The 17,238-nt window shown below is 37.5% G+C and overlaps 1 protein-coding gene across 6 annotated transcripts in view; it reads left to right on the top strand.

Annotated features, from left to right (window-relative positions):
* Positions 1–16,858, top strand: part of LARP4B (La ribonucleoprotein 4B) — a 55,061-nt gene extending 38,203 nt beyond the window's left edge. For 5 of the 6 annotated variants that reach the window (XM_057416443.1, XM_057416438.1, XM_057416441.1 and 2 more), the window contains 10 exons: positions 471–581; positions 1,086–1,139; positions 1,486–1,695; positions 4,677–4,783; positions 5,290–5,544; positions 7,056–7,101; positions 10,178–10,342; positions 13,326–13,450; positions 14,092–14,203; positions 14,755–16,858. In XM_057416443.1, coding sequence (XP_057272426.1) covers positions 471–581; positions 1,086–1,139; positions 1,486–1,695; positions 4,677–4,783; positions 5,290–5,544; positions 7,056–7,101; positions 10,178–10,342; positions 13,326–13,450; positions 14,092–14,203; positions 14,755–15,036 — 1,467 coding nt within the window. In that variant the 3' untranslated portion in view covers positions 15,037–16,858. The remainder of the gene's footprint in view (positions 1–470; positions 582–1,085; positions 1,140–1,485; positions 1,696–4,676; positions 4,784–5,289; positions 5,545–7,055; positions 7,102–10,177; positions 10,343–13,325; positions 13,451–14,091; positions 14,204–14,754) is intronic. The other variant, XM_057416439.1, reaches the window with a different exon arrangement.
* The last annotated feature ends 380 nt before the right edge of the window (positions 16,859–17,238 follow it).

The following is a 17,238-nucleotide window of genomic DNA, read 5'->3' on the forward strand; positions in this document are numbered from 1 at the left end:
CTGTAGGCACTTGAGTTGAAGTGTGTTTCAAGGTTTCTGCTGAAAGGATGGGGGTGGGGGGGTGTTGTAACCCATCCAGCATGCACAGGTTTCTGTGTGGTTTTGGGGACAAGGGAGGTAGAAATAGGTGGGTTTTGGCACTTGATACCCAATTCAAGTGTTTCTCTATGGCCAAAATAGATTCTTTCCTCTGATTTAAAGGAACAGGCTAATTCTACTTGCAGCGTGGCCTTAGACAACACTTGTTTGAATTTCTCCTAGTTAGTGGGGAGATTGGAGAGAGCTAACACTACTTAACTGCAGGTGTTCTGAAGTGTTCTCAGTTCTGTTTTGTAAGCCTGAAAGCTTTTTATCTTTCTTACTGGAGTTCCAGTGTTCTGTGCTTTAAATTGATGTTTTCTTCTGTCTATCAATTTATTTTTTTCTTCCCATCCTTTTCTCTCCCTTCTTGTCAAACCCACTTTTTGTAGGAGGTTGAAGCACTTTTCAAAGGAGATAATTTGCCTAGGTTTATCAACTGTGAGTTTGCCTATAATGACAATTGGTTTATCACATTTGAATCGGAAGCCGATGCACAGCAGGTAACGCTGTTTTTTGGATGGTTTTTTTTTGAAGCAGTTTAGAATATGAGTAGACAAGGATGGGATAAGGGTGGGCTGACAAGACAGAAACTATACTGTAACCATGTAACAATTTAGAGAAAAATACCTAAACCTCTAAAACCAGTAATGCTTCCCCTTGGCTAATATCCAGTTATCAGTACTATTGAACACACTGTAAGAGTTTTATCTTGTTTGCATGTCCTGTTTTCCTGGCCAAAGCTATAATTTTTTGTACTAAGGACATTGGTATTTTGGATGACAGATTGAAATGTTTCAGTGGTAAGAATTAAGATCTTGTTTTAATGCTACTGAAGCACTTCTGTAATGATAACTTAAATCTTACTAAATGCAGATTATATATGAGGTGTTTCTATAGTCTTAACGTTAGCAAGCACTTCAAGAATTACTGTCAGGATTAGCCTGTCAAAACTTAAGTTTCCTTTGTTTAAATTATACTTGACAAATTTTATATTTTTTTTAAAGGCTTACAGATACCTGAGAGAAGAAGTGAAAACTTTCCAAGGAAAACCGATCAAGGTGAATAGAGCTTTATGCTTTTCTTGGGGGGCATGCATGTGTATGTTCTAGTTTGGGGGTAGGTGGTCTCCCTGTGTTTAACATAAATTTGTGGTCTGATCTCAGCAGCCGTTTGACCTGGAGATCAGTTTTGAAACATAGCACGTGCTGTTATACTACTTTTTCCTCCTTTCTGGCAGCGGTATATCCATCCCTGCATCAGACCAAAATTCAGCCCTTCATACCTTCCATGAAGGTGAAAGCAGTGACTGACAAGTGTCCAGTAAAAGTTTGAGAGATGCTAGTTTGAACTATTCTGATTTCATTTGAAAGGCTGCTGTAATAAATAATCTAATCTGCTTTGCAGGCAAGGATAAAAGCAAAGGCTATAGCTATAAACACTTTTTTGCCAAAGAATGGATATAGACCTCTGGATATGAACCTCTACACGCAGCAGCGTTACGCAGCGTCCTTTTACTTACCTCCAGTATACAGTCCCCATCAGCAGTTGCCATTGTATAGCTTAATTGGTCCACAGGCCTGGTCAGCCACACACAGCTACCTAGACCCTTCATTGGTAAGTCTCTTGATTATGAAACAGTTGCATTCTTTTGAAAGTTTTCTATTTTCTTGTTTAATTCTGAAGTCTTGAGGTGTAGGGAGTGAATGTATCCTGAAGAGAGTTGTTGAAGATACTGATTCTTCTTGAAAAACAGCGCTTCAGAGCTCTTCCCATGGTGTACAAGATGAAGTATTTGAAAATTGTATCTGGTCTTGGACTGCATTTGATTTTTTTAATTTATTTTAACCTTTTAGGTTTTGAAGCAGTTCTTTAGTAAAGAATATTAATGAACCATTACCAGTAGAAGTCTTCACTACTAAAAGACTTCTTTAAAAGACTATTAAAAGACTTCTTAAAAGACTACTAAAAATCTTCTTTACTAAAAGGCTACTTCCAGTGAAGGTTAAAAGCCTCTTTAGAAATTAGATCTTCAGAGTATGTACATGAATACCAGAAAAAGCAATTCTTGTATGTGCTGAATAAACTTAATGGTATCTCATGGATAAGGATAACTTAGTATTTTGATTTTCCAGCAGGAAAATAAGTTCTAGGTTGACACGTTGAATTACCCTAACATGTTGAATTACCCTATTTGCCATGTTCTTTAAGTAAAACATTTTCTGTGCAAAAGTAACGTCTTTTTTGGCAATAAAAAAATTACGCTTAATTTTAAAAACATTTCTTAAAGGGGTTATTGGTAAGCCTTTAGAGCTCAGGTAAGTTTAGAGCTTACTGGCAGTAAGGCTTTGTATACTCTAATGAGATGTCAGCTGCATCCTGTAGTGCTGCTCCCAACACTGATATTCCCATCAGAATTGCCTTGGCCCCTTTTAGTCAGCCTTTGTTACTCTACAAAAAACTCGTATGAATATAGTTTTCTGTAATGACTAGGAGACTAAGGCTGTCCTGTGTGGAACCTCTTTTTCCCCTCTGTAAACGCCTCTTTCCTTAGGGCTAAAAAGCTAGGGTAGCAATGTTCAAACTTAGAAGCTTTTTAGAGGTTTTTTTTTTTTGGCAGAGGATTAAAGTGTCCTTGAACAAACTTCCTGTGTACCGAACAGCAGCTAATTAAAAAGTTGGTGTGCTAAACACTTCACACACAGGGAAGGTAGCCAGGGCCTTTTCAGAGGAAGGCTTTTAAGGGGAATGAAGAATGTGGGGGAGACAAGGTTGTGTAGTGAACAATGTTATTCCAGGAGAAAGCAACCTTATTAAGCAACAATGAATGTGATTCTTCCTTAGGATAAACAAGACTGACTATTGCACAGTCTTGCTATGGGTTAATAAAGTAGTTGGGTGGCGCTGATGTAGATTAATTGTCCACAGGTTCAAGCACAGCTTAGTGTGTATCTGCCTTACATCATTCTAGAACTTTTTGTATTCCAAAAGCTTACTAGTCCTGGCCCTTAGGGGAAGACGTTAAAAGTTTGCCGGCATTAAAGGTCTCGTGCCTGTCTCAGTAAGGCCAGAAAATTAACTGGCAGAGCTTTGTCTCCCACTGTTTTGCAGCTTATTGTCATTGGTTAGCAGCGTTTTGTGTACATTAATGTAATAGGATATTTCTTGCACCTTTGAGAGGAAGAGCTATGTTTGAATAGAAATTATTTGAGAGGAGAACGGAAACTATGATGAACAATGACACAGGAATAATTCTCATGAGACAGGGTTGCACTTTGTATGTATACTTATGTGCAAAGGTTGAAGCTTTGACTTAAACACTAACCATGTTATGTCTCATGTTTAATTTGAGATTAAATGCACGCAGTAATGTGGGCATACAGTTTTAGTTCTGAAACTAGAATGTGGCAACACATGTCCTCAATTCTAAAACTGCCTACTTCTTCATCAAGTACTTAGTAGTATTTGAGGAAAGATCTAGTTTTTCCTGCTTGTTTTCCTTTAGTATGTTCAATGTCTTTTCATTAGGTTCAGTAGTTGCTTACTAGCTTTGAGTTTTAGTGTTCAAGTTCAAACTATTAAAGCAGAGAGAAGTATTTGGATGAAACTTTGTTCCTAAAATAGCTGTATTAAACTCCTAATAGCCATTTTTTGGAGCCTGAGGTAGCATTTTTATTAGGTTAGGCTGTCAGTAGCTTAGCGTGACAGCTTTGGTGTTAGATTTTATTTTCCATTGGCTAGTGATTTGCTTCTGAAAGAAAGGTTAAACAAACCTAAAGGTACCTTTATAGGAAACAGTCTTAATCCCAGCTGTTTCTCATAATTTTGTAAGTGTAGAAAGGGTGCTGCACAGAAGTCTTACTGTTCTGCATTTTAGTTATTTTCAGGGGGAGAAGACAGGCAAGCATTTGCTGTTGCTAATAATGTTTTCTGAATGAAACTCATTCGTACATTAAAGCGAAGAAAAGTGTGTTAGTGAGGTTGGAGAAACATGTACTATGAACATGTTTCAAATTTTGATATACCTTGTTAATACAAGACATAGGAAACGATTTTGAGGTGGGTGCATACCTAATATTGCTTCTTTGTGCAGCAAGGCACTAATTCACATTTCAAATAAGTTGGCAAGATGTGAAAAGAATCAGATGTCCACTTAACATCCACTTACTCTCTAGGCTTTATTAGGTGTCATGTGGAAGATAAGTAGAATGAGGAACTAAAACGATGTTTTTTGGATTTAGGGAGGGATTCACATATAATTACAGGCTTTATAGGTTAGAGGCTCTTTGACAAAGCAGGATCTCTGTACTCTGAAGTCATGCATAGTATGGTGTGAAGTTGCATTACTTACAGCCATGAGTTTTGGCTCAATGTTTTTCAATCCTTTTAACAAATTATCAGGACTTGCGTATATGTAGTGGCTGTCTTCTCAATAATCAGCATTTTGTGAGTTGGTTACAAGGCACTGGACAAATTCTCTATAGCTGTTTGAGCCAGTCTTTTAAATACTGCCCTGCAGAGAATGTCATAAAATATGTGATAAGCAAAAAATAGTACTTAGATTGTTTGTAATTATGAACATACAATATATTCTTTAGGTAACACCATTTCCGAATGCTGGATTTATCAATGGGTTCACATCTCCAACCTTCAAGCCTGCTGCTTCTCCATTGACTACACTCAGACAGTATCCTCCCAGGAACAGGCAAGTTCAACCATTTTTTAATACACAAGATTTTATTATCTTGCGTGCAGGGGTTTAATCTGCTTACTTCTATAACACCTAAAAATACTTGTGAAGTTGAACCTAGTGTGAAGTTAAGTGAGGCCGAAGGGCAGATGGTGCTGCTCTTGTTAGTGGATGTATTGTTTCTAAATGTAAATGGACTGTCTGAAAGCTGAGAACTTGTCTGTTCCATGATTTAGGGTATTCAGATGAAATATTCCGAATGATGGCATGTGATCAGCAGGGATTATTTGTACAGTATTTTTCAGTTTCAAGTAGTTTTGAATAAAGCCATAGTTGAGAATAGACAGTGAAAAGGTTAATTTGGTTAACTCACATGACCTGTTCAAACAAATATTTATCATTCTTATAAATAAAACGTGCAATCAAGGACTAAGGATCTTACTTCTTCTGAATTCTGTGTATGGACTTAGGCCTCAGAAGATCTCATAGTACGTATGTTGAAATGACTTTTGAATTTGTAGGAATCCTAGCAAGTCTCATATACGACATACAATACCCAGTGCAGAGAGGGGACCTGGGCTTCTAGGCAGTCCTACAATATTCGACTTTTCTGCTGATCGTTTAATCAATGGCGTCAGGAGTCCACAGACACGGCAGCAAGGACAAAACAGGACACGGATGCAGAATGCCACTGCGAGTTATACCAAGAGGGAAGTGGGAACTGGACGGATGGAACAGACCAGCGTTGACTCGTCTCCTGGATTAGGTAGAGGAAGGTGAGTGTACTGTTGTTGTCCTCTGAACAACCTGTATAGCTGCATCTAAACTGCTTCTTCTAGTAAAGAGGTATGGGATTAGTACTGTTCTCATTAGTGTTTTAAACTGAGACTGTCTTTCCTCAAAGCTAAGATCTTGGAAAGTACTTCAGAGAGTGCTAAACAGAGAACAAATGCAAAGTGGACTTGCATACTTTCATACCAAATGAAAGTCATTAAGGGCAACCGATGAGCAGTTTACAGCTGTAAGAACTAATTCTCTGTCCTTTCTTTGTGTTGTAAGAAAGTTTTTGTGTATTATTTAACTTTAGTGAAGCAGTTCTGCCCATTCCATTGTTCAGCAGTGTAGATTGTGCTGGCAGTGCTCATTGTTAGTTTTTTCATTTTAAAGATCAGCCTTTTTCCCAAATTAGACATTTAGAACAGAGAGGATGGATTGGTATGGAGGGAGGAAAAAAAATTATATGCAACTAAGAAGGCTGTTGTTACGCATTTAAAACAAAACCACGAACACCTAGGAAACCTCCCACAAAACAACAGCCCCCTCCCCTCCCCCCCCAAAAACCCAACCTAACAAAACAAACAAACAAAAAACAAACAGAAACATAAAAACCCACACCAAGGGAGCTGAAAATTGGTGGCACCTATACTAATGTGAGAATTTAGCAGGCTTATCTTGTTTTTTTTCAATACAGTTCTAGTAAGTGCTTTATAAAAGTACTGTGCAGCTTTGAACAGTGGCTGTGTTTGTGTCTCCAAGTAACTTACATTCAGTGACTTACTAAATTGGAAGGTAACTTGAGTCTTTTGTAGATGATCTATATTAGACTTGTATTGCATCATTACAAAATTAAGTGGGTAATTTGTGCAAGGATTGCAATACTTCTGTAATCTAATTTGACAAATTGTGTTATAACTGGTGAATAAAAGTATGATTAAGAACCTAGGAAACAAGTTTCTTCAAACTATAGCCTACAAAAATGTACAGGAGTAGTAAGAACTTAAACTTACATTCTGAAGTTACAGTATTGAGTATATTAACATTAATAGTCAAACTTAGAAGATATATTGCAGCCAAGTTAGAATGCATTGGCAAATTTTGAATTGTAGCTTGGATGTGCTTTATCGCAATTGAAAGTGGTTATCTGTGTTTCAAAAGTTATATAGGTATATTAAAAAAAAACCCTCACAAAAACCCCAACTCAACAACAAAAACCACCATTGCCCATTGAAGGGTTTTGTCTAAACCTTATATGTAATCTGCATGGAGATGTTTTTAACACAGGAATTATTTGTAACCATTGTATTCTTATGCTGACTTGTATTAAGGTCCACACCTTAATTTTAATGACAGCTTGCTAGGAATTTTTCCTTGAAACACTTTTTTTTTTAATAACCTGTCTAGAGTGAAGATGGATGAAATAGCAATGTGAATTAAATTCTTCCATTTTCACCAGCTGCCTTAGATTCATTTATAGGCAAGGTTCTAATAAGTGCTTTCTTTCCCTTAGGAAAAACTCTTATGGCTACCGGAAGAAAAGGGAGGACAAGTTTACAGTGAGTGTTCATGGTCATTTTCATCTATCTTAAAAATAGGGTAATAAGTCAATAGTATGGATATTATGTGGAGTAGCAGGTGAGGTAAGTTATTGCACAAGCAATTGTATGTCACAGTTGACTGAAGACAGCACCTCATTAAAGTCACATCAGTTTACTGCATTTGCCTATCAGAGAAGGTTGTTCGTTAATGCAGAAGTCTGAGGAAAAGTTAAAATTACTCTTTTATAGTAGAAAAAAATTTCCATCCTGGTGTTACTTTGTCAGCATGACGGTGTTTACATTTAGGGAGAGCTATATGGCTAAGCTGAAGTTCAAAACACTTGATAGTTACTGTTCTGTAAATGTTGAACATGTTATAGATCCATGTGTCATAATGTGTAGCTAGAATGTTAGTTAAGTGGTCAGTTCTGTTTCTTAAATGCCTTTCCAAGTACCACTTGGTAAGATTATACTAAGATTATAGTTTTGGTAAACTTAAATTCAAGGTGAATACTTAAAAAGCCTTGATACTTGAAAAGGCTGGACTAGGCATTGTGTAGAAGAAGGAAAAAATATATGTAATTTTCTGGTAGGACTTAAAGTTTGGTTTGATAAAACCAGATACTTCTCTGCAGTTCATTTTTCTCACACATGGCATGTTGATGAACTTGAACTGTATTAGTTCCCTATTAATGTTAAAATTGCTAATTCAAATTAAAATAACCCCACTACATGAGCCATCATAGCACTTTGGAAAAGGTCTGCAGTCATTGTGTTGTGATTTTTGTGGCTCCTGCTGTTGACTAGCCTTAGGGGTCTTAGGTAAAGGAGAATCAAGTTTTGGACAGCATAAAATGACAAGTGGTTCCTTCTCTTTAGTTGCTCTTAGTTCTTGTCAAACTTCTTGGAGTTTGGTGAGATCAGATAACATGTAGGATTCTCAGTACTGCTTTCTTTTGCCCCTTCAAAGCTACTTGAACTTTTAGCTTGATGTTTTCCTATCAACATTTTTTTCTGTCTTTGAAAGAACAAGGAAGAGATGTAGTTTAGCCATGTCAGTGGCCAGAGTGAAAGAATTACCTTGGACACACTTACTGACCAGACAGGCTCTTCTCACTCGGCTTACTGTAAAGATTATTTTAACTTTGAATACAAAACTGGTAGACCTGAGTTCTTTGCAAACCCACAGTTCCCTTCTCAGCACCAGCCTTTAATTGCAGCCTGTGCAGCCAAGTTCTTTCTAGTCTCTTCTGGCCCATGAATCTTTAGCCTGTACTATCCAGTGATGTAACTTGAACAGAGGTGAGAGCTGCTGGGAAGGAGTGTACTCTGGAAGATTAACATTTCACCCCTCTAGACTGTGGAAATAATTGAATCCAGGATCCTATTTCTTCTGTGATGAGTGTACATAGGACATAATTACAGCCAGTTGTATTGGAGTGATGACTTGAGGGTTAGTTTTTTTGTTTTATAAAGGAAAAATTATAGAGAGCATGCATGCTTGCATGGAGAGCATGAGCCTTTCTGATCAGATTGTATCTGAAGCTATAGACATAAGCCAGTTATTCAATTATCCAATTTTATGCAGTTGGCAGCTCAAAACCCATTGAACTCCTCCCTAGTTTTACTAGTTTAAGGCGTTAGTGGTACTTGTCTCTTTATGTTACATTTTTCAGGACTCATCCGTATAACTTAACACTTTTGTATGTTACAAACATTTTATCTATTGTAGGGCTTTAGTCCTCTCTAAGAAAATGGACTGCTGTGATTTAAAGAATGATGCTGGGAGAGAAAAAAAAAAAAGCCCCTAAAAAATCAAAACAAAACCCCACAAACCCAAAAAGGCTGTTCCTCTTGCAGTTTGAGCTGGATAAGTGTAGTCTCTCTCTGACCCTTTGACAGGTCACCTGACTGTTTTTGGAGGTTTGCAGTCTCCATTCCTGTCGCACTCTTAAATTGTTTTCAGGGGGGTAATTCTGGGTGAGTAGCAGTCCTAGGAGTTGCAGTTGTCTCTATTCTTTCCTTACTTCCTTCTCAATACACACTTCTTAAGATATAAACTGGAGTTTGTGAAGAGACCTCAAGGATAGTTTTGTAGGTGTTCCTCTTCATGAGGAAGAAGGGGAAAAAGGTTAAGTAATGCAACAGCTTTCTGTCCAGAAGCATTCTTTTCACATTCAGACCATCTTGCTGTATAACCATAAATATTTCCCTTTTCAGAATAGGAATTGTCTCAGACTACTTTGCATTTGGTATTCTGCAGCAGAGATCACTTTAGCACAGGCCTGAGCACAGTCATGATACAGATGAAGTTGATTGGTAGATTCACTTATAGCATATTACAAAAGGGATTTTACTTTTCAGTGTAAATAGAATTCAACTTTACAAGTCCTCCTCACAAGTGATCTTGAACTGTGGCACTGTTAGCTTCGGAACTGCTGTCTGTAGTGCAGAATAATTGCATTTAGCCTATTGATGTTTCGTTTTCTACCTGGGGCATTGTTTTTCTTCTTAGATTTAATTAAGAAAAATTCTTTGTGTTTCAGAAATAGTTTTGCCACTTATCTTGGATTTTTACGAAGTTGACCATATAAATTAAAAAGGGAAAATGCTGTTGTCTACACTACATGCACGGCATGCTGTCCCCCCATTTCTTAATAGATCTGAATGTGATCAAGGTTCTTGACTCCTGTCCTTCATTCAAAATGTTACCAACTGCACATAAATGGGCTTTGTGTTTCTGCTATATCGTCATGTCTAAACTAGACCATTTTCCTTTCAATGTCAGTGTAAGATCTATCCTGAAGGAAGAGCTAGCAAGAAGACTTTTTCTTACTATACCAATGTCAGTAAAGCTTATGCATGTGATATTTTTAACGGTGCTTATGTATTCCTAGTTAAATCTTTTAAGGGCAACAGTGGAAAATGAAAGCTTCTGTTCCTTGGTACTGTGTGGTTTTCTTGGGAGGTGGGATGAGGGAGGCCTCTCCAGAGCTTCACAGAAATAAATCAAATGCAAAATACAGTTCAGAGTCCCATGTCTGTCTTTCCTGTCATCCGGTGCAGTAACCTCAACACATTATTTCTATTCCAGAGAGGCCAAACACAGTCTCCACCACCCCCAAAACCTCCATCTCCTAGCTTTGAATTGGGTTTATCTAGCTTTCCTCCATTACCTGGGGCTGCTGGCAATTTAAAGACCGAAGACCTTTTTGAAAACAGACTGTCCAGTGTGGTAATAGGAACGACAAAAGAAAGAGTGAGTAGCCAGCGTTCGCTTTTGTTGGGAAAACACATTTCATACTTCTTGTTTTAGAATTTGGTGGCTTATATGTAGAAAAACATGGGGTTTACATGGGTTATAAGAAATGCTTTTAAAAACAGCTGTCAAATGATGTGCTGCTGCCTTCTTCACTTATATCTAAGAAGTTGTTTGGTATTCTCTTTGAAATGGTGTGGAATATGGGCACCAGTGTAAGTAGGTATTAATAGCAAAGATTAGAAAATACGCTCTTTGCTGTTCATAATTACCTTAAGCTTTTTGATCGACTCAGGTGAAAAATGTTCTAAATTTTCCTCCTTTTCGAAAGTGACTATTTTGAGTTCTGTATAAACCACTTGAAAGTGACAAACTGTTAAGCACTGAAATATAAAGAAGCTGCCTACAAAATCTTCGTACACTAGGTATGATAGCTGGAACAAGAACTTTTCCCAAAACCAGCTGGATCCCAGTGTTGTCTTAGTGCTTGGAAATATAAAAATATATCAGAATGAGTTGGCAACCACGGCTTCCTAGATGTAGTAGAGATACAGCTGAAAATTAATGTTCAATAGCTGTTCATAGATTTCATTCTTAGAACTGTCTCTACCATGCCATTTGTGAGTGATGGTGCATTCTCCTCAGCAAGACTTGTATAACTCTGTGCGCTATGGAACAGTTTAGGCTGTGGAAGTCAGTATTGGCCTTTTTTTTTTTTTTTTGCTATCTCTAGTTTAACTCGTGTTTTCCTGTTTTCCTTTCCACAACTGAAGAAGTTAACCCCTGGATATAGCAGTGGAAAGCAACCTGTTGAAACACCAAATTCTCTCTCATGTCTCATCTCTACAACTAGTCTATTGCAGAAGTGTTTTCTTTGGTGCTCATGCATCAGACCTGGGTAGGGAGAGTATTTGTTGCTAAAGGAAAGAGGAAGCAGCAGAGCAGCCTGCACCCAAAGCAGTGATTGCACAGACAAGCTATATATTCTATCTCTTGCAAGTGGTAGTAGGGACAACTACATTCCAGGGTTGCATTTAGGGGTAATGTGCAGGACAGTGCCATAGTGTAGTCTGGTTTTGGCTGAGATCTGTTTTTAAGTGTTTCACCCCTATTATTTCTAAAGTGCTTTTCGACTATGCTGTTCCAGGTTTTAAATACAATTCCAGCACTTGCTAGTGATACTGCAGCTGAAAACCCATTGCTCCTCCCATTACAGATCTAGTGCTTGCTTTGCACTGTGATTGTAAAGAACTTGCACTTCTCCCCTGTAGAGGCAGTCAGTCGGGCACTGAGATTTTATGATAGTTCAATGTGCTGCCACATTAAAAAGCTTCCTTTGATTTTTCCAGTATCTTTTTCTGGCTTGTATGATTTAGTCTGTACCATTGTGTGGAAGAAGGGGATTGCACAGTCTTTCCTTGTTTGTCTTAATAAGAAATAAGATAACAGCAGACTGACTCCAAAGAGCGATTGTGTTCTTCTGCAAAGGTGTTTGAGTTAATATAAGAATATTACTAATGGACACAGGTTGGTTCTCACCCTGAAATCAAAATCTTTTCATGTCACCCAATGTAGAGTTACAAAGTGCTGAAGTAGTTACACATGCTACTCTTGCATTAGAGATGGGCAAGTCTAATGTACAGAAGCTAAGTGAATTTAAGTTGTCTAATTTCCAACAGTCGTTATCTGAGCCTCATATCTTTACGCTCTTCACTATGCGGTGCTCTTCTAGGTGTATGTAGCTCTGGGGAATGGCAATCATACAGTGTTTTCCAACTGGGAAACTGCAGCACTGTCAGGTCAGAGGCTGAGTGTATTGGCCTAGGAACATCACTTGTGTATCTGCTTGACTTGAAGCTATTCACACTTAACCATGTACCTACAAGTTTTCATGGTCTTGGGCTAGAGTACTCAGCAGTTTACAATTACGAGCCTTTTGACACCCTATTAGAGTAAAACCATGGAAGCTGTTCTCTTATTTATAAAAATCCACCTTTTATGGCTTTGAGTAAAACTAGGCTTAGATCTACTGCAATAATCTATGATGCCTGATTTAAAACAGTGTGGTCAAACGCTGTTTTAACTTGTAACAGTGACCACAGGAGTGTCGTGTTTTATGACCTGTGCATGGTAGCTGGGCTGGTGGCAAGGGGTGGCTGGTGGCTATCTTCCTTCTTCCGTGCTTGTGTTCCCTTCCATTGCTGTCCCTTCTGCTTTTCAGAATCTGTTCTGGTTCTGGAGTCAGACAGGTCAAAAGGATACACTTTTAAAACAAAATGTTTATAAATATCAGAAATATCTTTTTCAATATACAGAATCTTTTTTCTCATTTTGCAACCATTTAAATTCATGTGTGCATATTGAACCTATTTGGCCTTTATCTGGAAGCATGGTATCACTTAGCAGTAGCAGAATCCTTTAAGAGCTGTGGAAAAAGCCTCTTTTGCTTGGTAGGAAATCATGTTATAGAAAAAGAGGGACTTTTAAATGATGGTGATATCCTAGTTAGCAAAGCCTAATTTTTTTAAGCTTAAGGGGTTTTAGCACCAGCTTTTGGGATGTTGCAGAGTTAGAGCTTTGAAGAAGACAGTTCTTAGTGCATAAATCTAGGAGACTTGTCTTAATAGGCTAACTATGGTTATGCAAACAGGCACAAAGCCTGTTTTGTCACCAGCAGGTGCAAAATTCCCAGGTTGAAAGTAGTAATTTTTGTCACCCAAATATGTCCCAAAGGGAGCTAAACTTCAAACTTTCTGGGAAAGAGGCACGATGTGCGAATCATTTGTCTGTGTTTCTAAATAATCGTAAAGGAGAGAACTTACTGTTACAATACATACATTGGATCCTTCTGTATCTCCCTATAGATACTTTACTTTTATAAATCAACTTGTAAACTGCTCCTGATAATGTTAATTTTCAGGCAAACCATATTAATTGAATGCTATGATTGTCCTTCTCTGCCTTTTTTTGTATTCTTCTTCAGAACATTAATGTGGATGCAAGTACAAACACTATTCCGTCGGGAATTCCTCGAGAGCCCATGTTGCCAGTTTCTTCTACATTGCCCAGGACGTTTGAAAGGTCTCCTTCGCCACCCCAGTCTTCTGAGTAAGCACTTAATTACGTGGCTATAATTCTGCTCTGAATCACATTTGCATTTTCTTTCCTCAGATGGCTAGGTAGAACACTGTACATAGCTATTAAAATCTTAATCAGTGAATGAAATAATATTGTATATTGTAGTAAAGGCAATAAAGCTTAGTTTCTGAACAATATCTTATTCAGTTATAATAGTCATGCAGCAGGCAGAAGCTTAGAGTTGTGTTTTAGTCTCTGCAAGTATTTAAGTTCAATGAATACCTTACTGCGTTATATGTAGGTAGGTGTGAGGTATAGAGAGCAAACCCACAATCCTGTGGGCAGTACCGTTGTCTATATATACTGAAGAAAGTTTTCAGTAAGACTTTATTTGGAACATGCAAACAAAATTGAGGTGTATGAGTAATGAAAGCAAGATAATTGAATAACCAAATGGTATCAGAATGTCACAAATTAGAGGTAGTGTCAAGTTCCACAGGAATATCTAATTTTTCATAGCATTTTAAAATGTAATGCTAGTCACAATTTGCTAGGCAAATTACAGCTATAACTTCTTATACTTGGATACTGTTTTAGACCCATTATTAGATAATTCATCTATCCTGAAGTTTCACTTTTCATGAGCTTTGCTTCCTGCTGGATGCTTACAGGGACTGCAAGGTTGTGGATAAACCGCAGAAAGAGACACAGAGTACAGAAAGGCTTTCTTCTTCCACACTCAGTACTGCATGTAAATCGGTACAAGTCAATGGGGCTGCCGTAGTAAGTGACCTTATTACTTCACTTTCTCTTAATGATCCAGTTTGATGCATTTAACAGAAAATTGCTTACATTGCTACCCATTGCTGCTTAATCATGTGAGCCCAGCATCCTTAAATTTGAGTGTTGGTGGCCTCATGATTATTTTCATGATACAATTATGAAATTAACAGTGCAAAAATGTTCAAGATAACTTGATGAATCATAGGTTTTTACCTGCATTCTCTTCTTGGTAGAACAAAGTTAGAAGTATTAATAAATATGTTAATATTTCAAACAGAGTATTCATCATCTTTCAGCTTTTTTAGAGTTTGCTTTAATCAGAAGTATTTTGCATTATCACGGTATCCCATTTTTCTGGCATACTGTTTTGCATTTTACCTTGAACCTTATTGTCTGCACAGCTTCTGTAAACATTACACTCAAGCCCTCATCTGTGTGTTTTAGTGCAGCGGTCTTTGGGGACAAAGGCTTTATTTTTTTGTTCATGAAAGTAAATTACATTTTCTCAGGATACTTTAACTCTGCTATCCTGTTTGCTTTTCATTTCACAGGAGCTTCGAAAACCTAGTTACGCAGAAATTTGCCAGAGAACAACTAAGGATCCTCCTACATTGCAACCCCAGAAAGACCAGAAGCCAAACACTGTAGCATGTGGGAAAGAAGAAAGAAAGCCCACAGAAACAATAGAGAAAAACAGAGAACCTCCTCCTGCAAAGTCACATCCTGGACAACCCAAAGACCAGAGGAGACAGTCAGGACGCAGATCGTCCCCTCCAGCCGTTGGCAAACGCTTAAACAAAGAACAGAGTACCCCTCCAAAATCTCCTCAGTGAAACTAACACCTGGGGGGATTTGAAAAGAGGTCTGCTTCCCACAAATTAAACCCATGTTCCCACTAAGATACCTGAGAATGAGTTGCTGGTTAGGAGCTTGCAGTGATAGTAGGCATATAACAATGCCTGCAAGTTATTTTTCTGTGAAATACTTTTCCCCCTCTTGAACAAACATTCTATTTTTCTGGATAGTTCTGGATAGTTGTTCTGAACCTTACATTTAGGTTGGTGCTTAATTGGAGGTGAAGCTTAGTGTGATTATTTCCTTTCAAGATGTAAAATATTTGTCTTTATGAAAATCAACTTTTTATTAAGCCTCTCTGTGGCTGTGTGAGTGCAAGCTCTGTATAGTAAGTTTTTTCTAAACTGTTAAGCAGAAATGTGCTGCTGCAATATTTTTAATAGACTGGTCTGCAAGTACATATCTAAAGTGTCCAAATGACTGATAACGGCAGCTAGCGTGTGTAGAGTGCAAGGAAGTAGATACACTTTACAAACTGGTATGTGACTTTGAAGATTTTTTTTTTATTGGGCTGCTGTACTAGGTGTCAGCAAACGAACTTGCACTTTTAGGTTCAGTGAGAGTTGTTTCTAGCATTTTTAAGATTTGACTCTGTTTTTGACGTTTTGCACACACAAAATGAATCCTACGGAGCACCATAGCAGTCTTTCTAAAACATTTCCTTTTGTGACTTACTGCAAGCAAGTAACCATCTTCTCACTCCAGAGAAAAACTGATGTTATAATTTGCAAATACGAAGCACATTGTGAATAGAAAGAATTAAGTCTGAGCTTCTACGGTGGTGAAGCCTGTTAGTGGATGTTATCAGGAGAAAGCCCTGTAGCCTTCTTGTGATAACCTTAGCTTCCCTGTGCTTGTAAGGGAGTTAACTGAGTCAGCGCTGTATATTCTGGTTACCCCTGTGCTCTGTGTAGGCTTTTTTTTAACCTCTGCCCCAAGTGCTCTTTGAAAGAGTTCATATCGTAGTCAGCCTTGTGTTGGCATCTTCCTGTAACTACAAGCATTGGCGTACGGATTTAAATTTTTCAAGACGTGAGATAATGGTGTTTGTTTTGTGTGGTGGAGGAAGAGATCCCTGATGTTTACCTCTGGGATGAGGTTTCTCACGCTTATTTACTTTAGAAGTGATGCGCTTTCTGAAGGACAAGGATGCACTAAATTAGCAAGTTTCTAATAAAGTTGAATATAAATTATTTTTGTTTTAAAATGCCTAAAGTTTTTCTTTAAGTGTTTAAACTGCAGGAAGTTCAGACAAAACTCTTTCCTGCTGACTATGACAGTACAGTTTATTCCACAAAAGTGTTTATTTAAACAACTGATTTTTTTAAAGAATTATTTCCATCCAATATTTAAAGACTTGAATTTTATTTAAACTTGAAAATGACTTTGCCTTAACTTTTGTACAAGACAGCTTAGAGTTAATGAGGTCTGACCCCATGGAGGGTTAGCGTGAGTGGAATACAGGATTACTCAGTTACAGTATGTATCTATTGTCACTGGTCTTACTGGGTAAACATACTGTAGTACAGGAACTAGCAGCAGTTTTTTTGTAATATACCTTAAAGATCTTAAACAGTTGATCTTTTTCAGATTGTTGAAAAACCTGTAAATGCAAATAGTCAATACTGTATTAAATATGTGCACTTGGAAGTGTGTGCTTTGCTTGTACAGTTGTAAATAATCAGAACATATAAAAAGGTACCCTAAAGAAAAAATCTGATAAAAATTATTGATATTATAAATGTTGCTGTTGAGCTGGATGTAGATAAACTAAATGTTGTGGTTTGAATATTACTTTAATTTGTTGTTTTTTTCTTTTTCTTATTTTATTCTGGTGTGCTGAACTGACTCTGCCTCTTCACTGCAAAAGGGAAATGGAACGAAAGTCTTATTTGAAAGCCCTCAAATGTTTTCCTAAGTCCCTATAGAAACAAGTGATTTAACCAATTGAGAAGTGTTCTGCAATGTAAATAGTAAATTTCAGCAGTCAAAATGTATTTTTTTCATTAATAAAATCAGATTTAATTGGGAAAAACCTTTAGACTGCTAAAAATATACACTGAAGCCTACTTGTCTGCTTTCAAGAGTATCAGTGCTTTCCTTAATGTATGATTCATAGAACTGTAAAGTAACTATAGAAGTTGACTCCTGATAAATTTCCTATTACAAGTATCAATTGG

Source organism: Pezoporus wallicus, unplaced genomic scaffold (genome assembly GCF_028554395.1).
Source record: "Pezoporus wallicus isolate ANWC-B61680 ecotype Strahan unplaced genomic scaffold, APGP_CSIRO_Pwel_v1 contig_3847, whole genome shotgun sequence".
NCBI lineage: Eukaryota > Metazoa > Chordata > Aves > Psittaciformes > Psittacidae > Pezoporus > Pezoporus wallicus.